Source organism: Atheta coriaria, unplaced genomic scaffold (genome assembly GCF_025399875.1).
Source record: "Atheta coriaria isolate IRGN ID8LTWV9N9 unplaced genomic scaffold, Caltech_Dcor_3.1 hic_scaffold_10_pilon, whole genome shotgun sequence".
Classification (NCBI taxonomy): Eukaryota; Metazoa; Arthropoda; class Insecta; order Coleoptera; family Staphylinidae; genus Dalotia; species Dalotia coriaria.
In genome coordinates, this window is record NW_027045452.1 from 1,374,147 (window position 1) to 1,398,069 (window position 23,923).

At 35.9% G+C, this 23,923-nt stretch overlaps 9 protein-coding genes and 3 long non-coding RNA genes across 13 annotated transcripts; 4 read left to right on the forward strand and 8 right to left on the reverse strand.

Moving 5' to 3' along the window:
* Positions 1 to 96: 96 nt before the first annotated feature.
* Positions 97 to 3,295, reverse strand: gb (solute carrier family 7 member genderblind). The gene is made up of 5 exons (XM_065314512.1): positions 2,687 to 3,295; positions 1,475 to 2,208; positions 1,210 to 1,410; positions 667 to 994; positions 97 to 602 (listed from the first exon to the last, which is right to left on the reverse strand). The coding sequence occupies exons 1-5, from the start codon at positions 2,865 to 2,867 to the stop codon at positions 535 to 537; spliced, it is 1,512 nt and encodes a 503-aa protein (XP_065170584.1). The 5' UTR covers positions 2,868 to 3,295; the 3' UTR covers positions 97 to 534.
* Positions 3,296 to 3,434: 139 nt separating this feature from the next.
* Positions 3,435 to 5,871, reverse strand: crn (pre-mRNA splicing factor crn). Its single transcript, XM_065314511.1, has 2 exons — positions 5,715 to 5,871; positions 3,435 to 5,658 (listed from the first exon to the last, which is right to left on the reverse strand). Exons 1-2 carry the CDS (start codon positions 5,751 to 5,753, stop codon positions 3,589 to 3,591), a joined length of 2,109 nt encoding a protein of 702 aa, XP_065170583.1. The 5' UTR covers positions 5,754 to 5,871; the 3' UTR covers positions 3,435 to 3,588.
* Positions 5,872 to 5,948: 77 nt separating this feature from the next.
* On the reverse strand, positions 5,949 to 8,560 carry LOC135800753 (uncharacterized). The gene is made up of 6 exons (XM_065314071.1): positions 8,477 to 8,560; positions 8,261 to 8,419; positions 6,745 to 7,840; positions 6,469 to 6,692; positions 6,202 to 6,405; positions 5,949 to 6,144 (listed from the first exon to the last, which is right to left on the reverse strand). The coding sequence occupies exons 1-6, from the start codon at positions 8,543 to 8,545 to the stop codon at positions 6,046 to 6,048; spliced, it is 1,851 nt and encodes a 616-aa protein (XP_065170143.1). The 5' UTR covers positions 8,546 to 8,560; the 3' UTR covers positions 5,949 to 6,045.
* Positions 8,561 to 8,722: 162 nt separating this feature from the next.
* Positions 8,723 to 10,910, reverse strand: LOC135801043 (vitellogenin receptor-like). The gene is made up of 3 exons (XM_065314407.1): positions 10,525 to 10,910; positions 9,984 to 10,464; positions 8,723 to 9,924 (listed from the first exon to the last, which is right to left on the reverse strand). Exons 1-3 carry the CDS (start codon positions 10,844 to 10,846, stop codon positions 8,937 to 8,939), a joined length of 1,791 nt encoding a protein of 596 aa, XP_065170479.1. The 5' UTR covers positions 10,847 to 10,910; the 3' UTR covers positions 8,723 to 8,936.
* Positions 10,911 to 11,037: 127 nt separating this feature from the next.
* LOC135801044 (uncharacterized) lies at positions 11,038 to 11,523 on the reverse strand. Its single transcript, XR_010550278.1, has 2 exons — positions 11,381 to 11,523; positions 11,038 to 11,326 (listed from the first exon to the last, which is right to left on the reverse strand). It is a non-coding gene; the product is annotated as an uncharacterized lncRNA (long non-coding RNA).
* Positions 11,524 to 13,175: 1,652 nt separating this feature from the next.
* LOC135801149 (uncharacterized) lies at positions 13,176 to 13,931 on the reverse strand. The gene is made up of 3 exons (XR_010550311.1): positions 13,819 to 13,931; positions 13,511 to 13,710; positions 13,176 to 13,450 (listed from the first exon to the last, which is right to left on the reverse strand). It is a non-coding gene; the product is annotated as an uncharacterized lncRNA (long non-coding RNA).
* Positions 13,932 to 14,108: 177 nt separating this feature from the next.
* Positions 14,109 to 14,530, forward strand: LOC135800404 (uncharacterized). Its single transcript, XR_010550147.1, has 2 exons — positions 14,109 to 14,254; positions 14,319 to 14,530. It is a non-coding gene; the product is annotated as an uncharacterized lncRNA (long non-coding RNA).
* Positions 14,531 to 15,539: 1,009 nt separating this feature from the next.
* Positions 15,540 to 16,379, forward strand: LOC135800591 (odorant receptor 23a-like). Its single transcript, XM_065313861.1, has 5 exons — positions 15,540 to 15,628; positions 15,687 to 15,791; positions 15,858 to 15,957; positions 16,015 to 16,167; positions 16,246 to 16,379. Exons 1-5 carry the CDS (start codon positions 15,558 to 15,560, stop codon positions 16,303 to 16,305), a joined length of 489 nt encoding a protein of 162 aa, XP_065169933.1. The 5' UTR covers positions 15,540 to 15,557; the 3' UTR covers positions 16,306 to 16,379.
* Positions 16,380 to 16,473: 94 nt separating this feature from the next.
* Positions 16,474 to 18,076, forward strand: Nle (notchless protein homolog 1). Its single transcript, XM_065313859.1, has one exon. The coding sequence runs from the start codon at positions 16,612 to 16,614 to the stop codon at positions 18,055 to 18,057; it is 1,446 nt and encodes a 481-aa protein (XP_065169931.1). The 5' UTR covers positions 16,474 to 16,611; the 3' UTR covers positions 18,058 to 18,076.
* LOC135800590 (putative ATPase N2B) lies at positions 18,070 to 19,769 on the reverse strand. The gene is made up of 2 exons (XM_065313860.1): positions 19,610 to 19,769; positions 18,070 to 19,547 (listed from the first exon to the last, which is right to left on the reverse strand). Exon 2 carries the CDS (start codon positions 19,544 to 19,546, stop codon positions 18,170 to 18,172), a length of 1,377 nt encoding a protein of 458 aa, XP_065169932.1. The 5' UTR covers position 19,547; positions 19,610 to 19,769; the 3' UTR covers positions 18,070 to 18,169.
* Positions 19,770 to 19,894: 125 nt separating this feature from the next.
* Positions 19,895 to 21,090, reverse strand: Arv1 (ACAT-related protein required for viability 1). Its single transcript, XM_065313213.1, has 5 exons — positions 20,915 to 21,090; positions 20,742 to 20,861; positions 20,525 to 20,687; positions 20,208 to 20,468; positions 19,895 to 20,147 (listed from the first exon to the last, which is right to left on the reverse strand). Exons 1-5 carry the CDS (start codon positions 21,011 to 21,013, stop codon positions 20,035 to 20,037), a joined length of 756 nt encoding a protein of 251 aa, XP_065169285.1. The 5' UTR covers positions 21,014 to 21,090; the 3' UTR covers positions 19,895 to 20,034.
* Positions 21,091 to 21,229: 139 nt separating this feature from the next.
* SecS (Sec synthetase) lies at positions 21,230 to 23,719 on the forward strand. 2 transcript variants are annotated; one of them, XM_065313192.1, is made up of 4 exons: positions 21,230 to 21,545; positions 21,659 to 21,917; positions 21,978 to 22,985; positions 23,041 to 23,719. In XM_065313192.1, exons 2-4 carry the CDS (start codon positions 21,761 to 21,763, stop codon positions 23,283 to 23,285), a joined length of 1,410 nt encoding a protein of 469 aa, XP_065169264.1. In that variant the 5' UTR covers positions 21,230 to 21,545; positions 21,659 to 21,760; the 3' UTR covers positions 23,286 to 23,719. The 2 variants fall into 2 exon arrangements, with proteins under 2 accessions (XP_065169264.1, XP_065169263.1); XM_065313191.1 differs by having other exon boundaries at positions 21,234 to 21,545; positions 21,788 to 21,917.
* Positions 23,720 to 23,923: the final 204 nt, after the last annotated feature.

The following is a 23,923-nucleotide window of genomic DNA, read 5'->3' on the forward strand; positions in this document are numbered from 1 at the left end:
ATGAATTTGAACCGAAATAATTCTCAATATGTATCATGAAATTTTCTCAAATGCTAAGAAACAAAAAGGATTATATTATATATAAACCGGAATGCATACTGTAAAATTCAAGTTTTTATTCATAAAAACAACTCATTACACCTGAAATACAATCAACCAACAGTGGTAACTTTGTGAAAAACGTCAACATACATAATTTAGCTGTGTATTATACATGAATAGAACTGTTGAGATAATAGCCTCCATCCGATCATAAAATTCCAATCAAAAGTCAGTTAACATTTAAAAACGAGGTTTAACATAACATTGGTAACTTGTTAATTTAAAAATACTAAAATAATACATAATTTTTGGCATCAATGAGGATTCGTAGCACTGAGATTGTTTTTGGTAAAATAAGCTTTAAAAAACGCGAACGCAAAAAATAATACTTATGATGCGAAAATGCATCGAAAACGCTAACATCGAATTTTAAATTTAAGTATTCAAGTCGATATATAGAAAAATCGATCACAGTGAAAACGCTTCGTTTCATTATTCATCAAAATCCTTGTCCTCATGAGCGGCGAAGAAGATTTTCTGTGAGAGCTTGGTCCATTCACCTAAACAAAAACAAATTTATAATAATAAAAAACCTGTTTGTATGAAAAGCATTCAAAAACATACGCATCATATTCCTAAACACTTTGGGTTTGCTCTTCCATACGATGCCGCAATAATATGCGGGTACACCAGTTAAAGTGATGAGAATACCCATGAGTACCTCAAACGGGGCATCCAGACATGTCATAATGATGAGGAAGACACAAAGTAGGATGAAGAGGATAGGCAGGCCGAGATGTACACGAATGGGGCGCATCATGTTCGGTCGTTTCCAGCGCAGGTAAATCATGCCGGCGACCGACAGCAAAACGAAGCCGGTTTCCACAATCGTGCAATACGTAATCAACTGGTGGATATCGCTGGTTAATAGCATGAATAACGATAACACACTCTGAAAATAACAATAATAAATTCATACATTTTGCAATAAATGTAATAATAAATAAATATTCGATTGATAAGAAATTTCACAATTTACGGAAAGCAATTACACTATATTCTTATTGCATAAACTATCGGTGAAATTTCAATTTTTTGATAATAAAAACAAAGAGTTACATAAATATCAATTCCGAGCCAGAAAAATAGAATTTTCTTAAGACTTACAAGAAAAAATAAAGATGGTGTCGGTGTAAGTCTATCCATAGACAAATGTGACAAGAATTCCGGAAACTGTCCATTCCTAGCGCCAACATATAACATTCTAGACGAAGCCATCACATGAACACTCAGCCCACCAAACGCTGATATCGCCACAAGCAGTGGAATAATCCAAGACCAAGTGCCCAAAACACGATCACCGAAAGTCTAAACAAGATAAAATGTATACAAATATTTTGATTTAATGTCTTGAAAAATTAATTATACTAACCACTGCGATGGCATCCGATGCAAGCATTTGTTCAGGCGTTAAGACACCCAAATAAGCCATGTTCGCCAGTACATAAATACTCGTCACCAACGGCAGAGAAATATAAATAGCTCGCGGAAGATTCACATACGGATTTCGCAATTCTTCAGTCATAAAATTCAAATAGTTCCAGCCCGAATACGAGAAGAAACCTGAGACTACCGCCTTGGCCACCTTTCCAGGATTACTTGTAGTGCCTTCAAATGGCCGATCGAAGTTATCCACATGCCCCAAACCCATCCACACCACACCGATCAAAATAACCAGGCACAGCGCGCCGACTTTGCACACCATGAATATGTTTTGTAAACGTGTGGTGGCTCGGACATTATAGCCGTTTAAAAACGATAAAAAACATATTGTCGCAGCCGCTACTAAAGTCGCACCCAGTCCAGGAAGTGCACATTGTGGGAAAAACGGCTGGATGACGTATTTTGCAAAGGTAAGACCCATGATGGCGTTGGTCGTGGGCACAAATATCAAATTGGCGGCCCATAGGTATAAAAATGCCGGAAGTTCGCCGAAGGCTTCGTAAATGTAGGCGTAATCGCCGCCTGATTTGGGAATACTTGTACCCAATTCAGCATAGCATAGGGCTCCGATCGTTGAGAGAAAACCACAGAGCACCCACACAACCAATGATAGTCCGACTGATTCGACTTCTTGAATTACTCCTTTCGGTGATATGAAAATTCCTAAACAGAAATTGGATCAATTAATTCATTAAGTTCTAAGTAAACGAACATTGGAGTATGTGAAGCTATCAATTGTAATTGATACCAATTGAATTGTGTTTAAGTTTCAATTACTTTTCAGACTAGTGGATGACTCACAAGCTATTGTTTAATTTTACACTTAACGCCGTAATTGTTAGCATTCTTGCGACGAAACACAAAACAAGTAAATATTTTACTATTGACAAGGAATTAGCTGTACTACTATGTTGCTTACATGTTTATGCATGTTTTACTACTAATTTTAAAGTTGTTATTATAATCTGCGTAAATTATGCAGCTTTAAGTACATAATTTGAGCTGAAATGCGATAAGATAAAACAACAACAAAATCATTCAATCTTTTTTAAACAGTTTACATAGAAATTAGGGGTTTTGAATCAATTTCGAATAATTTTTACTAACTTTCATTAAATATTATCAAATTATAACTACAAACCCGAGCCAAATATAATGCCCAAGATGATAGCAACACCCTCCAACAGCCCCAGCTCCTTCTTCATTCGAACTTTATTGTCACTCGCATTGCAGGCATCGCCATTTATAGAAGGGTTGTTATCTTTAGGACATAGCATGTCACCAGACGGCGAAGGCAAATCTAATTCACTTGGATTCGTCATTTTTAAACCCCAAGTCGCACAACTCACACCGATCGATTCGTTGAACGGATTGAAAACGTGCTTGCTTATTGCATCACTTTGTTCTGAATACTTTTAAAGTTGTCGTATGCACGGCTAACCTAATTTCGTTTAAAAATGCGCGCTATGCGTGCTGCAAATTAATTTAAAAACCTGTTAGAATGGCTGAATTGAGCCGGACGCACTTTTGCCGTTGGAATTCGAGCGGTGTTGAATTGCGCGCCGCACGCACGTTTATGCTGCGAACGGATTTAAGGCAGCAAACGGCATGCCGCGAAGCGCCGTATTGGGGATTTGGATTATTGGTGTGAGGAGTGTGGGAAAGGGAATTTGTTATGAATAACCCGTGAGCGAGTAATGCAAACAACGCAAACCACCCAACAGCCGCGGTACTGGAACATGTGGTCGTTAGGTTTTGTTGGAGGTTAATAACTGTTGATTGGGTTGCAGATTTTATAGATTATTACACTAATCTACTGATTTCGAACTAAGTTTTGAAGAATAGCAACGATTGATTTCAGCAATTTATATTGCATAGTTAATAAACTATTATTATCATTATTATAGTTTATTATTATCTTGAGATATTCAAAAGTATTTTAAAATATTTTTTTAACATGAAAATTCCGTCCATCTTGGAATTTCTTTAAATTAAATAAAATATTCTTACTTAACCCAGTAGAATTAAATTAAAGAACGGTGTTTATTTGTCATCGGCTTCTTCTCCACTGCGAACAACGCCTTCTTCATATCCTTCTTTAGAAATTTGTGCTTCGTTTGTTTGTGACTCCGCAGCAACATCCACATCAACATTCCTCTTCCAGTTCTTTGCAGCTGCCAGCAGTTTAAGATTCGGTCTACCAGCTTCGTCTTCCGGAAAGATATAATCAAACACTTCCTCCCAGCCCTGCTCAACCCCATCTTCATCCACGACTTTCTGTCGTTTTTTAATCCTGCGCGGCATTTTATTCTGCATTTTTTCTCTTGTGTCATCGTCGCCATTTTCTTGTTCAAAATCACGCCAATCCTCCAACAGCAATACACGCGCTTCTTTCTCCATGGAATTTTTCAACGCATCATTTGCTCGTTCGTACACTCTTCTAGCCAAACCAATATTCATTTGATTTTCCTTATTAGACTCACAATTAAGTTCGTATTTCGCATATGACATCCACACCTTCACATGCGACGTGCGCTCAAGAAGTCGTTCATACAGTTGCCTAGCGTTTTCAGTCTCATCTTGAGCAATTTCGAAATCAATATATGATTTCCACAGCAATTCAGGCATATCAAGCCGTACCTGTGATATTGCCAGTTCATAAATGGCACGCGCACGGTCATAATCACCTAGCAATGTTTCCAACTCAGCGAATTTCATCCAAGTGACGCAGGTTTCCGGAACAAACTCCAAAAACTTCTGATACAAAATACGACATCGATCAAACTCCCTCAACTGAATTTCGATGTCAATATATCCACGGAATAACTTATCCCTGGGACACATACCGATCCCCATACCAAGTATCTTTCGCGCCGCCTGTAAATTCTTCTGACGAATTTCAAACTGGGCAAATAGTAACCAAATCTTACTGAATGTAAACACCTTGTGCGGTAGCAACTCTAAACAGGCCTTGTATACTTGTCTAGCGCGTTCAAAATCCTGGGATTCCAATTCCTCATAGATTGCGTAGTTAATCCAGAGGTAAATGTACCGACGCCAAAAGTGTTTGTTCTTTGTAGGTGGAACATTAGCAATAGCGCGTTCGTATGTCTCTCGAATGACCTCTACATCACCTTCACCTTCAATCAATCGTATGTAATCAAACCAAGCGTCATAATTTGTTGCATTTTGCGCAATTTCTTGCTCGTATTGAAATTTACGCTTCGAAACAATGACATCTTCAATACCGCTACGATCACCGAATTTTTTCTCATGAATCGTATATGCTTTATACAATTCCTTCGCGTTTTCTTTTGAAATATTATCTAAAGCGTATTTGTAAATACAACGAGCGCGTTCATGCTCCTTTTGATTCTCTTCAAACCTCGCAAAAGCAATGAAAAGTCTTTCATCCATGTGATCATCACCGTAGAAATGTATCGCACGTTCATAAATTTTACGCGCTGAGTGAATAAAGCCATGATTTTCTTCGAAACGCGCGTATTTTATCCAATGTTTTACTTCTGGATGAGTCATGACAAATCTTTCGTAAATTTCGCGTGCTCTATCAATTTCCTTATAACGTAATTCAAAGTTTATGTAAGTTTGCCAAGCTTGTTCATCAGGATGCCAATCCATCCAGCGCTCAAACACCGCGCGAGCACCAGCGACATTTTCTAACATTTCCTCCATGTAAGTATACTTATACCAAAACTGATTCACTCTGGGTAGAATTGTAACTGCTCTATCCCAAAGATTTCTTGCATGATTTACTTGCTTACTCCTCATTTCCATCTCAGCATACTTCAGCCATAGGGTAATGTTTCTGTGGTCAACGTCCAGCGCTCGCTCGAAAATCGAACGGGCGCGTTGGATTTCTTTCTGTGATTCTTCCCAGTGTGCATACTTGAACCAGTTCGGCATTGATGTGCGGTTTTTACGAATGTTGTCTTCATATTGTTTGCGGCGACGGTGTTGATAATCGGCGAGTTCGGCTGGATCGGAGATTTTCTGCTTCGGAGGCGGTGGAAGGATTTCTAAGTCGCGTTCTTTGGCTTCGCGGAGAAGTTGCTCGGCGGTGATTTGAATCTCGGCTGGCGCTTTGTTTTTCACCTAAAGTATGTGAAATATATTTAAATTAAGATTTAGTAAATGTGTGATTTATTTACCTTTGCCACTTTGGGCATCTTTTGCGGTTTTGATTCCATTTTTGGATTGTTATTAAGTCTGCAGTTGGGTAAGTGGTAGTAAACGTTAGTAACTCAGTTTGTATACAAATTTATTGGTTAGATGTATGGTTTGATTGAAGGTTTGACTGTGCGTAAAAATTTTAGTACACACTATTTATACCAGAGGACGCAAGTGTTGCCATTGAATAACATTGATAATCAAACTAATCACAACCGAATTTCTAAAGAATTTAAACTACAAAACACAGACAAACACATATGCAATGTATAAAAATATACACTGGACCGTAAACACTTATTAGCAAACTTGCTATGCCACTTTTAACATGTGCAATAACTTCAGCAATCTTTCATCCATCACCTTGCCCTTTGTTTTCTTCTCCAGCGATTCAAAATCGATTATTTCAATCTAAAACAGTATAAATCAGGGAAAAACATCAATTTATACCATTAATATTTTTTTTACAGCTTCACATGGATCTTCTTGTCTCCCTGGCAAATTTGGATAAAACTCAGCAGCTAACAATCGTTCACAAATAGCGCAAATTGCACTAAATGTACGAAAACTGTACGTTGCATCAAATAGCCATCCCATTAATGCGTGAAAATTAGTTGCTTGCGTTTCATTTAATGGTTTATTCATTAATACACCAAGAGCTGGTATTATATTCTATTTAAAAAATACCAGAAATCATTTTGATAACTTTAAACACGTGCAAATACATCTACTTACAGTTCCAGATATTTCTCGAATAATATCATCAACTGGCAGATGCAATTCCGATCCATCTTTAACATCAGATTCTTTATTGTTTAACTGTGGATCATTTGAAGGAATGTTTTCTCCCTCATCGATTACAGGTCGAATACGATACAAATTAAAAACAAACACGTAGAGTAATTTTCTGGCGCTTGAAATATAAACATGATCTTGAATATATTCCATTGGTGTCATGTCTAAAAACATAACAGAATCAATAAATTACAAAATAAATTTATTAGAACTGACGATTTAAAACACGACTATCCATTGGCAATTCAAATCGAACACTACCCCTGGAAAACTTTTGTGGTATACTAAACCTAAAATTCGAATCAATTTGAGGCTGAAAACAATGTTTCTGCAACTGTTTCAATTCGTCACAATCAACACGCATGTTTGTTATAGTCTTCAACGCTTCTTCGAGAGCAATTTTACGTCGAACGTCAAATTCCATGTCGACAACTTCATTCGTTAGCTCGCGACGCAATTGTCGTAAACTTTCATAGTCTAAGAACGAATCCACATTAAAACATCGATCTGAATCCAGTTTATCTTTGACAAATTTCGACATATCCTCAAGGTGCTGTTCGTTTAAAGATGGCCGCGCGCTGGGATTCTTTGATTCCGTTGTTAATCCAGCCACAAGTGTTTCCGGATCGGTAGTGGTACGAAAAATAGAAACACTTGAAGACGCACGTCGTTTCTTCCTTTTTCTTCCACGTCTTTTAATATACTCTTCATTATTATCTGAATTTGGATCATCTTGATCATCTAGATCATCAACTGGCACGTTTAAGTTGTTACTAGAAAACTGCAGACGAGTTTTATCATCTTCCAGCGTTCGGGGTGATTTGGACATATTTTTAAACAATTGCATATTATTACCATGTTGTTGTCTTTTCTCAAGTAGTAAACTGTGTCGTGATGATGCAGGCGTTAAATTTACATTCATAATTCGAATCAAAGGCATTTCATTCATACTAGTACTACCGCCATAGCAAGATAAGGTCTCTTGACTATGACTTCTTCGTAAATCTAATACCAACAGCGTTTTCTCTTTAATCTCTGATGTTACGATTGGATCAGGTGTGACACATCTTCGTGTCGCTGAAGCCCTTGTATGTGCGCTTGCTAATGTTGGAGTAGGCGTTAGTGGACGTGAATCTGTCTCGGTATATTTTCGAAACATTTCTTCCGGGACTATTTCAGTAATGTCAGGTTGTTCCATCACTTGATTAGATGGCCCGGAATATAATCCTTTGTTTTTTAATTGGAACACTTCCAATTCAGCACGTATTGCAGCTACATCGTCTGGCAAGATTACAGATTTTCCTTCTTCACCCTGAAAATAATATCTATAATGTAAAAATAAATCGCAGAGTCTGTTGGTAACCGCATAACTCAACAACGCCTCGACTAATTTGGTCAATTCTTTCTTTTAAAGTGTTCGTTAATGTCCAAGGATGGTTTTTAAGGCAAGAAAAATTCGAATAATTGTCAAGAAAACCCCTGAAGGCAGCCCTTTTCTATAGGATAAAAGTTGGCATTGAGATTCAATCATAGTTATAGTTAAATAGTTGAATCCTAGATGGCGCACTGACGTGCATTTCAAGTCATTCTTTATATAATTAATTGCGATTCTTATTGATAGAATTGACACATACTATGTCTAGAACAAGAGAGTAAAAGCGAATTACATTTTTATTAAACACTACCGGGACGAAGTTGTGGGCAAAAGCTAGTGATTAAATAAAATTAGTACCAAATATCCTTTTGCTCTTTGTAACATCTTTTTGACTTCCGGAACAGCAGGATGATTGCACAAAATGGAACATCCTCTAGCGAACGGGTTGAAGAGTCCTGTGAAGGGTTTAGTTGTGAATGGTGCATGTTTTGCGTCCACTTCCAGATTGAACATGACCTGGCATAAAAAATGTGTGATTTTATAGTCATTCCAATGTATAACACAAATTCTTACATGTTTCTGTTCTCTTTTTGTGTGTTTTGTAACACTTGAAAGAAGTCCAGTTTGGCTAGTATACTTCATCTTGTAAGAGAGTGGATACTGTATGATTGAGTAGGTATATTGATCAAACAAAAGTTTGGTATGAGAGGATGTTTATACGTTGCTAAGAAACTTAAATACTGTGTAATAACTAAGAATAGAAATTACTGCCAGTCCGATGATTCGTTTGATCGTTCGCAATTTATAAATAGCCCAAACTCTAGCATTATTATTATTATTTATTATAATTAATTGCATTAACAATAGTTTTAAAAAAATGTGAATATTAATACATATAAATGAAAGAAAATGCTTTAACCGTCATTATATGAACGAAAGCTAATGTCGCCTAGATAAAACATGAAAAACATCAAACTAATACATTTAAAAGTAAAATTCCTAAACCTATTTCTACTATGCACCCTCTATAATACTATTCAATACTCAAAACTACATTAGTACAGTCCAAAGCCTCTTCAATGACGTCTCCATTCCTGCAAACACAAGATGCCCCAACCTCATTCGGCAAACAAAGATGGCTACAATCATAATTAGCACAAGCGTTACGCCCGGGTGTCTGCCTCGACTTCTGCGCAATCACAAACATTTCAGTAATATCCGCACTCAATCTGAAGCTAGTGCAACGCCGTGCATCCCCATACAATCGACACTTGTGCATTGTGAGACCCGATTCTGTCAGAAAATACAAATGGTTCTCAAAAACATTCAAACCCTGCGTGCGCATTACGGTCTCAACAATATTCAATAATCTATTACCATCGTAATCCAATCTGTCAATAGTTCCTTCTCTCGCAACATAAACATATTTATGGCGGTAATCAATCGCGATATTGTTGATAGCATTGTCGAAAGTTTTGATTATGTGATTAGACTGCCTACTACTTAGATTATTGCGATACAAACGAATGATTGGTCCTATATGATTATAACCTCCTTCAAGATTAGGTAGAACTGTAGCGTAGAATAAATATTTATTCATGGCGTCCACGGCTAGAGCAGTGACGGAATGGATTGGTTCACTGATGAGTGCACAATGCCACCCTGCGACATTGCAGACACGGAGTTGACTTGAAATTCCTTCGGTACTGGGTGCTTCTGAAGCAAAGTAGACATTTTGTGTTATCCAATCGAGAGCGATGGGCTTAGCAACGCCTACGTTGCTGACAGATTTCCGGTAGCCATTTGCAATTCCCAGTTGTTGTAGAGTGGTGTTTCCTCTAATTGTATAGTAAATCATTTCTCGTGTTACATCCACTTCCAATGAAGTAATGTCTCCAGATGTCTCCACATATACAACACGTAAACTCCGTCGAGAAGGAACATATTGTCGAATTTCGTTGCGAACCGCAAAGTAGATAGACATTGGATCACCCCGACTTTTACAAGTAACGTTATCATATCTGTTAATATAATAAAATACGTAATAAGTTTAAGGTTATGTTAGGTTATATTTCCTTACCTCATTACAAACTCTTTGAAACATTCGCAGGAGTATGAACCAACTGTTTCTGTACACAATTGACTGCAAACTGGTGGATCCTTCAGGCACTCGTTCATGTCAACGCAAGTGATAGCATCACCAGCAAGGCGAAATCCTTTACGACATGTACACTCACATCCACTTGGTGTTGCTTGATAGTTGTGGTCGCATTGGTTCGTATTACAAGCAGTTGAGCACTCGCCACCTTCGTCGCTTGCGTCAGGACAATTGATAATTTGGTTGCAAACATTATGCCTCGGCAAACAGGTGCCATCTTTGCACCGAAACTCATCTCCACAGTCAGCCACATGGTTCGGAGTGGAACTATGCGCTGGATGAATTTGACACACCGTCTCATCTGAATTATCACCGCAATCGTTCTTGAAATTACATTTTAACTGCACGTCTATGCAAACGCCATTATCACAGGTGAATTGGTGTTGGTCACAAGTCCGATTTTCTAATGGAAAATAAGTATATTCCTATTTTGTTTCAATTTTAATTTAAAAAATATTCTCACCGCAGTCGTTGTGTTCATCGGATAAATCAGCGCAGTCAAAGTCGCCATCACATGCCCACGTTTCTGGGATACAAGCACCGGAAGTGCAACGAAACTCGTTACCTTGACAAGTTGATATTGGCTCACGATAACACGAAGGACCATTAGTACACACGCAGTTTTCTTCATCGCTTCCATCACCGCAATCTCTTCCTCCATCGCATTGATACCGCGCACTTGTACAACCCCCATTTCTACATGAGAACTGATCGTAAGAACAACACTTTACAAGTGAAATGAAAGACAGAAAAATTATTAATGTAGAAATTTTATTTGTTCGCATCTTGAGTTTGGTAAGTTCTCTTCGCCGCTGTGGCAAGCCTTGGAATAAACCACAGTCACATTTCGCCACGAGGTAAATTTTATCGCAGATATGCAGATATAAAATCAAGTGTCCAAGGACTTGATAACAAAAGAAACAACACGGCATGTTCGAATTACAAACGCCATTGTTAAATGAAACATCCGATAGTATTTTGTTACATGATTAAAAACATAAACATATATTAATCAGTATATAATACCAAGCGATAATTTCTAGTGAAAATTTAATATCAGTTACATTCTTGATTAACATGAGAGCCATTTATTCAATTAGTTGATTATCTTTTCTTTGCTTCTTTGGCAATGCATGCAGAACATCTATGACACGTCTCCTCGATTTGCATTTTTCCAATTGATGCGCAATATTCTTTTGATAGATATGCAAAACATTGAATGCAATATTTTTCTTCTGGTGTTGGTGTTGTTTCAGGCGGCGATGCTATAAAATACATTAGTAGATATTTACTAATGTTAAATCATTTATGTTAAATACCTGTAGTGTCGGCAGAACTAACAGTAGTAGACTGACAAGTCCCGGAATGTATTTTTATGAACACAAATAGTGATATTATTGATGCAATAAGTATTAGTTTCATTTTTGCAGAAGTTTTGTATGATTCAACGCGAATTATATTGTTTATACACTGATATATTTATATGATTTTGCAGAATATTTATTCACATTTTTAACGGAATAATTTTACGGTTCAACGATTATTTTACAGATTAAATTATACTTTTTATATAATCGTGAATTATGCAAATGATTAAGGGGGTATTCTACTCTAGAGGCATGAATTTCATGTGATTTTTGAAAGGCCGTAAAAAAAATCTATGAAGAGTTTTACCATCCATTTTTTTAACACTTATTTATTAATGTTTTGAGAATACAAAAAAAAAATAAAAATTGAAAAAAGTTCAAAATTTTAAATTCCAGCAGGTGATAAAGTGGGGGGTCCCAAAAAATTGGCACGTGACCGTACCCATGATTTTAGCCCTCCAAGTGATATGAAATGAAAAAAAAAAGATTGTTAATCTAGAAAAATGTCGCAATGGAATGAACTACGGACAAGTGAAAAAATTTTTTTTTACAAAATGGCGACTGTTTGAAATAAAGTGATTTTTTCACCCTTGTTTTTGATATACTAGATTTTTTTTGGAATATTTAAAATCGGAATTTAGGGATAAGCGTAGTTCATTCTAAAGAAAAGTCTATAAAGAAGACCCTATAAAAATTTCAAGTAAATCGGTTCAGTAGAAGTTGAGAAATCGTGGGTACCGTCTCAAAAAATACAGTTTCGACAAAAACACGTTTAAAGTTTCGCTTCAATGCGAACCAGTATGGATGCCGCGTCACCAAAACGGCTATATCTCGGAAAATAATTTAAATTTTGAAAAATCCTCTTGTACACGTATTCTTGAATAGTTAAACTTTGAAAATATCAAAAAAAAAATCGATTTTATGAAATCTCTAGAGTAGAATACCCCCTTAAATATTGCTGTACTTGTTAATTTATTATTATTAATACTATAACAATAATAATAATAATAATAATATTACAGTTTCACATTTAAAGCGCCTGTTTTTCTACGGTTTTTAGATACAAAAAGTGAAATTTTAATCACTGACGGTCAAGGCCATGAGTAAAGTACTTTACTCACGGATTTTAGTTACGACTTATGGTACAGCGCAAAACCATATGAAATGCCATGCGCCACCAGTCAAACACCGTTGTTTTTATCTGAACTCGTGATACATAATGTAATTTAATAATGCAATATTATTTTTACAATAACAAACTGTTCTAGTTTACAATATCTGAACTCTGTGCGACTTAGGTCACAATCCTGACAGAGCATACCGGTCAACAATCTTAACGCAATCCGAAGGTAAAGAAGAGGAGAACCTAGCGACCTGCGACTGTCCCGCTTGAACCTTTTAGGACAACTGAACACATCGGTTGGTTGGAAACGAAAAAACACACAAAATAGTGGAGCACATCGGTCACTGACGGATGCGATTTTATAGCTTTGTACAATCCACATAAAAAAGAGGGGGAGGGGGAGATTCCCGGAATCCGAACTCCCGCACTATGTGACTCAACTCGACCCTTCCCCTAACCATCCTAGGAACACTCCTAAGTACCAATATACATATTATCTCAAGCAGAACATTGCAAGATTCCTGCCGTGAATTCTTTTATTTTCTTAATTTGTGCGCCAAATTACTATCAGCTATGTTCAAAAAAGAAAGCAGTCAATTTCAAGTAATAACTCGTCATAGAAGATTAAATTAATTTTGATTTATTTATTTATTTATTTAAAGTAAAACATAAATTGTAAACATAGTATCACAAATCAAATCGCCTTCCAATTGTAATTTACTACTATGTAATATGAATATGTTGATTATTAGTGGCTGTAGATAAGTATTAGTCGGATTCAATACATGTTGAGCAGGAATGACATGTTGCTTCTACTTGACCCCTGCCAATAGACGCACAGTATTCTTTGGAATAATATGCGAAACATTGTATGCAATATTCTTCTCCTGCTGTTGTCGCTGCAAAAAATATAATTATCACTATGAAGGTATTTTAAATTGTTAAAATGATATCTATACCTTCTTCAGTGGTAGTATTATCTGCTGCTTCTACTTGTATTGACACAAACATCATAATTGCTCCAAGAAGAATAAACATTGAAAAATTCATTTTGATGCTGATAAATAACAAAATTAATGTTTTTTAGTTAAAGTATTTAAGCTTATAGTGTTTATACTATTTACAGAAATATTCTACATTATTTTATTTAATCAGTATGCTGAAATGTAGATATATAAGTAAATTAATTCATATTTTAATGGGATGATAAAAAATTATGCAATATTTACTAAAAATATCAAAATTAATAAAACAGGTTCAACAATACCATTTGACTGATGACCAAATCAGGTTAATTCTTACAATGTAAATATATTTCTTTAAACTTTTCGAGTTGATAACTGCAGCTCTATAGATTAAACCACATTGATAATCAATTTCTGTATTGCAAGTTGCGCAAAAAATATTATTCTCATTCATTAACAGATGTTAACACGCAAGTGAAATTTTCTAATTATAATGGCGGATATGAATATCCGAAACAAGACAACACATCATTATCTTTAAACTAACAACGAAGGTCAAATTAGTGACTTTGTGTTAATCCGTATATAAATATCGCTCGATTTATGATGAAAAATTATAAAGCAATCAATTCCTGAACAATATTCAGCTATTACGAAAACAAAACTGTCAAAATGAAGAAAGTCTGTGTTGCACTGTGCGTCATCTTGGTTTGCATGGTTGTCGTGGACATGGTAAATGTAAGTAAAAAAATATTAAAAATACTTTTAAAAAGTTTAAAAAAAATTAATTAATTATGTTTAGGCTCAAGGCAAGCAAACAAAAGATGCGGCCAACGCAGCAGCAAAAGCCGGAAAGGAAGCTGCTGGTCAAGCCAGGGACGCTGCAGGTCAAGCTGCGGACATGGCAGGCCAAGCAAAAGACGCTGCAAAAGGGAAAGCAGGTCGCTAAACCATCTGAACATATTATGGCTAAGATTTAATGACAATATCAAAATAAAACTTCTGCATTGAAAACTGCCATTCATTTATTTTACATCCCAAACTTTAAAAACCTGCATATTATCATTACTTTCCTATTTTTTGTATTTATAAAAAGTTTATAAAGACTTTACTCGTGTAATTTTTATTAAATTGCTAGGTATTTATCCAGGAGTTTCTTTAAAAGTACTTAATAGATTTTTGCAATAATTGGAGCTTCCATATCCTCAGAATTGGATTATACCAAGTTATAAAACTAAGTACTTAACAAAGTTTCAGAATAAATGTTCTTATCCATCATAGACAAGTAGTTATTAATTATAAAACTTCATATAGCCTTATAAAAGACGCGTAAATTTAGCACAACACGTATCATTTCACAATGTGGAACGATTTAATGTTAGACGCTTTTTGGTGGCTTCGTGTTTTAGGCCTAGATGTGCAAAATAATTCAAAATTCGGAAAAATATGGAATTTTCTCATCCTCTTTAGTTTATTATACAGCTGTGTTTTGGTTACACTTGCTTGGAAAAACGACTTTGATATTGCTGTAGAAATAATGGATGTACTTTTACCTTTTTTTGAAGTAAAAATAAATCAATAATTTGTTAATTAATTAATTATAGGTACTCATAATATATTTTAGGCAATTGTTAAACGTCTTTTAATTATTATAAAGAAACGAGATTTTCATGAAATTTTAAACGTTATTAAACAATTAGAAGAAGGACAAAACATTGCGGAACATAATCTAACAAAACAATTTTACAAAGTATCAAAAATGATCTTAATTGTTTTAAGAATAACCTATGTGTCTGCTGTGTTTCTAATGATTGGTAAAGCACTCTTTTCAAGCAATAAAATGATGCCTTATCTTATTTGGTTACCAAATAACTGGTATGATGACGAATCTTGGACATTGCTACAACTTGTTTACTTTTTTGCGCAAAGTAGCGCTGCATATGCACTTATTCTGTCCATTTCTGTAGTGGATAATCTTTACGTTACAGTTGTAGTGCATTTGGTCGCGCATTTAACTATTATTAACGATAATTACAAAAATATGTTTAAACAGGATGGTAATCATCACAGTACAATGGTTGATGTTGTACAACGACAAACTTTAACTTTCAGGTAAGACTCTGAATATTTTAAAGCAAATTTAAAAATAAATAAAATGTTATAATTTAAGATGTTTGGAATTAATGAACGATGTGTTTTCATTTCAACTATTAAGTCAGTTGTTAACTATTGTTGTAACGTTGTGCATGGGAATGGTTATAATAAACGATAAAGGGTAACTACAACATAACTAAGCATAAATATTAATATTATTTACGTAAATTTCTCTTTTTTTGTGAAGGATATTTACTATTACTACATACATTCAGTTGATGATGATGTCGTCCAGTACACTACAAGCGTTTGTCTACTGTTTTTTCGGAGATTTCATTTCGGATAAGGTATAGAGTAACTTTAAAGTAAAATTTATAGATATGCAACTTTGTTTGCTATTTCAGCTTCATCAGACAATATTTTCCATCTATTCAAGTGATTGGTACATGAATTCAAAAGAGGCTAAGAATGTAATTATCCTTATGCAACGTGCAAACAAAATAAACACATTTACCTTTGGCGGGTTGTTAAATATGGATTTGAATACTTTTGCATTGGTAAGACTTCATTGGATTTAATATTTCGGGTTTCCTTTGTATTTTTATTGTTTATTGGTATTTTTGTTTTTATTTTAGATTATGAAGAACTCGTTTTCGTTTTATGCGCTATTAAGTGCAAAGAAACCAATTGAATAATTACGCTTGCACTGCACAAAATTGAAAAACATTTTATAGACTAACTAACTTATATACACTTATAGACTTTGGACGATTTTAAATTGCGTTTAGAATGCTTTTAGTTCAGCAGCACATTGGTAAGGCTTTAGTTCAAATCGTCTTCAATCTGAGCTTCAATCATTTGAAATCACTTCAATCCATCATTCAAAAAGAACACGTGCTTTAAATATAACCTAAAGTTTGTCAACATTCCCATGAAATGAAAGATTCGAAAATAGTTGCAGTGTGAGTTATAGTTTAGTTGCTGTTTAATAATCAAACAAAATGACGAATACACAAGACAGTGAAGTTGAAACAAAGAGCATATTATGCCGATTCAAATCCGAATCCGGCGAAATCGCCGGAGATATGATGGACTTACCATTGTCATGTACTGTAGAACAACTTACATTAATATGCAACGCAATTCTGCAAAATGAAGAACCAGTTCCATATTTATTTTATGCCAATGAAACCGAAATTAAAAAAAGCTTAGAAAGCACCCTGGACATCAACACTTTGAATACAGAAAGTGTACTTGACATAGTCTATGAACAGCAGGCCATATTCAAAGTACATCCAGTGACTCGCTGTACTGCATCAATACCAGGACATGCTGAAGCAGTAATATCTGTAAGTTTCAGCCCTGATGGTCGTCATCTCGCATCCGGTTCAGGCGATACTACCGTACGTTTTTGGGACGTTTTGACCCAAACACCTTATAAAACATGTAAGGGCCATAATAATTGGGTGCTCTGCATTGCATGGTCACCAGATAGCACAAAACTAGCATCAGCTTGTAAAGATGGCAATATAATTATTTGGAGCCCCGAAAACGGCGCCCAATTGGGCAAAACAATGAAGGGTCATAAGCAGTGGGTCACATCTTTGTCATGGGAGCCATTTCACAAAAACAGTGAATGCAGGTATCTTGCTAGTTCTTCTAAAGATGGCGACGTTCGCATATGGGACACCATTATGTGCACTACAATACGCACACTGTCCAGTCATACAAAGAGCGTGACAGTTGTCCGCTGGGGCGGATCTGGTCTAATCTACTCAGCATCCCAGGATCGTTCGATTAAAGTTTGGCGTGCTGCTGATGGTGCATTATGTCGTACACTGGAAGGTCATGCACATTGGGTTAACACTCTAGCATTAAACACAGATTATATCAATCGAATTGGACCGTTTGATCCAGTCAAAGATACGAATAAAGTGATATCTGCGGAGAATAAAGACAAACTGCAAGAGTTTGCTTTGAAGCGTTATGAAGGCGTCGTTGCAACAGCTGGAGAACGTCTAGTTTCCGGCTCCGATGACTTCACACTATTCTTGTGGGACCCACATAAGGAGAAGAAGCCCTTGGCGCGTCTAACAGGCCATCAACAACTTGTAAACGACGTCAAATTCTCTCCTGACGGTCGTATTCTTGCATCGGCGTCATTCGACAAATCAATTAAACTCTGGGAAGCAAAAACAGGTAAATTTCTCGGAACATTGAGAGGACACGTGCAGGCTGTCTACATGGTATCATTCTCGGCGGATTCGCGATTGTTAGTTAGCGGAAGCTCCGATTCGACACTCAAATTATGGAATATCAAAAGTAGACAAATTGAATTTGATCTACCAGGACACGCGGATGAAGTTTACGCTGTGGATTGGTCCACAGATGGAAGCAGAGTCGCTTCTGGGGGTAAGGATAAAGTATTGAAACTTTGGCAGAATTAAAATAAACCTCTCTTCAATACTGAATGATAAATTACTCCTATTAAGTCAACAACATCAATTTCCTCTTAAATATTAAATAAATAAATATTTTACCACGGTGCTACAACTGAATTTAACGCTCCTGAGATTCCCAGTACTCTTGCGTTTGCATTTCGGATAAACGCGAAACTGTGCGATCAAAAGCGAAAATCTCTTCGTCTCCAGTAAAAACATTGGCCTTCAGGTTGTCATCATGTTTGCCTATCTTCAAATCATCCATTAACATACGCGTTTCGTCGCTGGGCTCTTCATCAGCCCCCGGACGTTCGGCGACAAATAATCTCCGAAGTGGGACTTGTGCACTAATAACAACTCTGATTCTCTGATCGTAGAGGGCGTCAATGAGTGTTATAAAACGCCTGGTTGCTGATTTTTTCTTCAGAGACAATTGTGGTAAATCACGAATGATAATCGTGTGGAAAAATTGAGTTAAATGTAAGTAATCGCTGGCGCCCAGCGGCCGGTCACACAATTCCTCAAACGTCGTATCTAGTACTTGCCCACAAGTCTTAGCAAACTCAACATTACGATCTAGAATGTTAAAAGTCTTCGGGCGTACGACATCGTTCTCTTTGGAACATAAAATTTTAAATATATCATCAACAGGATCATCCTTAGCATGTTCGTTTTGAATAAAGTAATGTGTCTGTCCTGCCTGTCCTTTGAGTCGATAATCAACACCAGAGTCCAGTTGGATTGACTTACAGTGCTTCTTAAGTACAGGTATAAACGGCAGGAAGTTGGAACGCTGTAGGCCGTTTTTATAAAGATCGTCCGGTGGTCGATTACTGGTTGCTACCACAACGGCACCATTATCAAATAATTGCGTGAATAAACGTTTGAGAATCATTGCATCAGCAATATCTGTTACTTGAAACTCATCAAAGCAAATGAGCCAACCTTTGTCACAGATTTCCTTGGCAACAATAGGAATGGGATCAAATGGTTTTGAGCCTTTGTCTGAGTAATCTTTTGTGACCTGTGATTTGGTCTGATGAATTTTCTGATGCACATCTAGCATGAAAGCATTAAAGTGCACTCTGGATTTATTGTTTGTGGTAACACAATTGTAAAAGATATCCATTAGCATGGTCTTTCCTCCACCTACTGCTCCATAGATGTAGAGACCTACAGGGGATTTGGTATCTTTCTTCTTACTGAACAGGTTTGAAAAGAAGCCTTTTTGTGCTGGTTCATATGTTTTGATTTTCTGATAGACTTCTTCCAATTCTTCACATAACTTTGATTGTTGTTCATCACGTAATAATTCCCCACCTTTGATTCTTTGCTGTAGGACAGATATTGGACCTTTGGAGTAATCCAAATTGAGTTGTGCTGCTTGTTGGGTAGATGCATAATGAACCTGCTGCCATATTGTTTGTTTTGGTAGTTGTTTCAATATGCTAAAATTGAAGTAATTGACTAATATCAAATTGTGCTGAAACGCCATGCTAAAATTTAGAAACAATTGAAGAACAGGTTGTTAATTGTATAGAAATAAATCAACACTTACCTACTAAATTTGTAATTAGACTAAGCGTTATCATCGTTATATAAAATGAAGGTTCATTTTTACATATGAAGTTTATTCCACGATTTATATCGAAGGTTTCTAAGCGAAACAAGGTTCATTTACGTAACTCTATTTGAAGGTTACGATTTTGGCAGTAAAATTCAAATTCCTTTCAACAGGATATTAATTCCCGCATTTTGGGTTGCATAGAATGAAATGTAGGGTAAAACTTTAGTACTCCTACAATTTTAATAAAAATACCCACAAAATAAATTATAGGAATACTAAAGTTTTATCCTACATTTATTGAATTAATGCACGTATGTCAATTTTACAAATTTTTCTTTCTCAGTCACAAATATATTTTGCATATAACTATGCAAAACAATATAATACAAAGTTATAAAATGCACAATAAATACAGTTCATAAATTATATAATCCAAATATTAACTTACAGAGCGAAGACGCTTTGATTTTAATTCCATAGGCGCATAATATCACAAATATAGACCATGTTTTGGAACATTTACAGAATACTGAAACAAAGAATAAAGTTTTTCATGTATAAACGAAACAACCTTTTGTTTGTCACTTACCAGTATAAGCTACAAGTTGTGACAAGGCAGTGTAAATAATCACAAACAAAAAATGATATTCCTCAGTACCGAACTTCTCCCAAATAAGCGAAGGTAAAAAGAGAAATATTCCAAATGAAGACAAAGTTATAAATTTCATAACTTGATTAAAAAGTCGTTTGAAAAAGTGGGCATTGAATGATTGCTGTTTGTTGCAACTTGTTGATCTCAATTCCATGAATAATGTAAAACAATAAATAGCAAGAAAAAAGAATGCATTGCCTAAAATTTTAAAGTTAAATTAAATCATTATATTCAATGATTTGTCAAATATTTACTGCAAACCACTTGAAATAATGTTCTGTAATATTCCAAGTCCCCTGTGTAGAATTTATCCAGCAGGATTGTTTTTGCATTTAAAGCCGAGCGCAATTTTGTATTAAATGATAACTCCCAATAAGCTTCCATAAACTCAAGAATAACCAATAACTTCCAATGAAACTAAAAACAATTGTGTAGATTAAAAACAAAAATCTCTCTGGTATTTAAAACTACCGTATAGTCTGTATTAAACAGAACGTGTCTGTATGCTTCTCTGTTTAATAACACCAAATCAATTATAATAATAATTGGATCATATTCAATGTATTTGTCCACAACCATATTACATGCATTCTGAAATATGATTCATTGTATTCATTGTTTATTTTATTTGTAATTCAACCTACACAACTTGATAGTTTTAATACAGTAGGACTGTACTCTCTGTAGAGTTCTTTAACATGGTGTCCACAATTGATGCACATGTAATCATTTTCCACAGGCATGTTACCCTGTAAAATTCGTAAAATTGATCCGACCCGGAAAATACACGTAACCTGAGCACATCGATTTTAATCTGCAACTGTCAAGCAAAATATGAATGCGCAATATACTGTTACATTGATATGTCAAATTCAAGTTAAAAAAATTGGAATTTATTAACCTATAATCATAGAAATTTTATTTAGTTTTAAATTAGAGTCTAAAGATTTAGTTTTGCTCTTTTAATAAGTGAGATAAGTCACTCAATTACATTGAATTGATTATGTGTACATATGATTGTACAATATATTGTACGTCAAAGGCGTTCGTGATTGCCTGGGAGTGTTTTGCGCCCGATAGCTGAGCTCGACCGGTTGTTTATGTATTATTAGAGAATTAAGTCAACAAAATAAATAAAATAGTGTTTACATCCGCTCAATAATGGACTCGGAATTTTGGAAGATCGTTCAAAACATCATTCCAGCCACTTACGCGAAACAAGCGTCCGATGCAATTCGCGCCAGGGAAAACACGATTCGGACGTTTTTCCAGCATGTAAGTAGCCCGGGAGAGCGGCAAACTGGGACGTCAATAACAAATATCAATCAATAACAACGTTATTGATTTATTACTAATAGAATTTGTTCATTTGTTGTTTTCTATTGTAGCTATTGCTTTGAATTGCTAATTTTTTGCTGCATGATTTCTTCTGGCTTCTCTCTTTACTTTCATTACAATTCTTTTACTACTAACAACTTACATCAAGGGCTATGGATCTAGATATATTGCGATTACAGAAAAAGCTACCGGAGGAAGGATGGGAAGACAATTTGATAGAAATGGTCCTCAACAGACTATCATTAATGGATAGCAATAATTTTCATGGAAATTGCAGTCTTGGAGAAAGAGAAGCAAGATTTGCATCAGGTGCATTTTATAATTCCTAACAAAATTAGGAGCTCAATATCAATAAATTGATGATTTTAGCATTGGTGGCAAAACGTCACTACAATTTTGGTCATGGTGTTGGTCGTTCCGGCGATCTCACCGAACCTCAGCCGAAAGCTGCAGGTTCAAGTCTCATTTACAATCTCACCAACTGTCTCCTTCAAGATATTTTCAAGATCATGGGCATGGAAGTTCCAATCCGATGCTTTTTAGTACCAGTGGCGACTGGAATGAGTTTGGTTCTCAGCATGTTGTCATTGCGTACCATCCGCCCCAATGCAAAATACGTCATATGGTCGCGAATCGACCAAAAATCATGCTTCAAAAGCATTTTAACCGCAGGTTTCATACCAGTCATCATAGATATGGTGGTTAACGGTGACCAACTTGAGACAAACATAGTTGAAATCGAGAAGAAGGTGAAAGAATTGAAGAAAGACGATATTCTTTGTGTGATGACCACAACATCATGTTTTGCGCCCCGTGCATGTGACAACATCGAACAAGTCGCAAAAATCTGCCGCACGCATGAAATTCCACATCTTATTAATAACGCGTATGGTCTACAAAGTCGATACATCATGCAACGCATTCAAAAGGCGCAAAGTGTTGGACGCGTTGATATTTTCGTACAAAGTACCGATAAAAACTTTATGGTACCAGTCGGTGGCGCTGTAGTCGCTACATTTGATTCATTTATTATGGAAAACGTCGCTAAATTGTACCCGGGTCGTGCATCTTCTAGTCCGATACTAGACGTGTTTATAACTTTATTGAGTCTCGGCAAAGAAGGATATTTGAAGTTGGTTGAACAACGCGAAGAATCACACGCTATGCTCGTTGAAGAGTTGAAAACATTTGCAGACCAGCATGAAGAACGTGTGCTTATAAACGAAGATAATCCTATTTCAATCGCGTTGAGTTTGACGAAAATCCCAAAAGAACATTTAACACGTTTGGGATCCATGTTATTTATTCGTAACATCAGCGGTACACGGGTTGTTAGTTTGGATGGATTCAAAACTATTGCGCAATATCACTTCAAAAGTAAGTACAACATATTTGCACTTTACACCTATTATAATAATATATTTATTTAAAGATTGGGGATCGCACACTTCGAACTTCGAGACGCCATATTTAACTGTCGCTGCTTCCATTGGTATAGAAGATGGCGACATTGAAGTGTTTATCAAGAAACTTGAAAAGGCAATGAACAAAAACGCAAAACTCTGCGATACAATCACCGAGGAGTTAAGCGGTGATAAAAGCAGTCTTGAAAAAGGCCTATCACCCTCAATGCAAACACTTAGCAACACCAGCATTATCGATTCTTGCGACTTGTAAATTTATAAGTACATATATACCAGAGATTTAAATCGGTTGCATTCGAACATATTCGGATGCTTCCACAACTAGTTCAATCAATTCGTTGAAATTACCTTCAACTATTCGTGTTCACGCATGTCAGCTGGTTCAGATTAAAAGCTGGCGTGCGAATAGAATAATAAGTCACAATTGTAATCTAGTCATCCACATATTACATAGGCATTTGTTATGTTGTTTTTGTTATATTGTTTTAATGAATATTAGTAGAATAATATAGACGTTGAAATAGATTCATAACTAAAATGCCAAGTAACAAGTAAAACAAGTAAAAGAACAACTCTAGTAGTTGAAGTTTGACTCAATTGTAATTGTGTGTGTCTAGAATAATAATAATAATCTGCGGGTATAAAATACTCGGTATAAAAATCAAATCATCTGCCAAAGACAAGGGAACAATACATTCATAATGGCATTGGGTTTTGGCGGTTTGCACAAGCTGTACGGAATTGTAACTTACAAAGTATCGCCGATGCACTTGAAAGCATTCCACGGCGTGATTTCGCATGGATTTCCGAATACGATTCGGCGTTGTGTTGGCCAGATACCGTATATAGGGCCGCCGTTCCTAGCGTGTGCTGGGATATACTATGGCATTG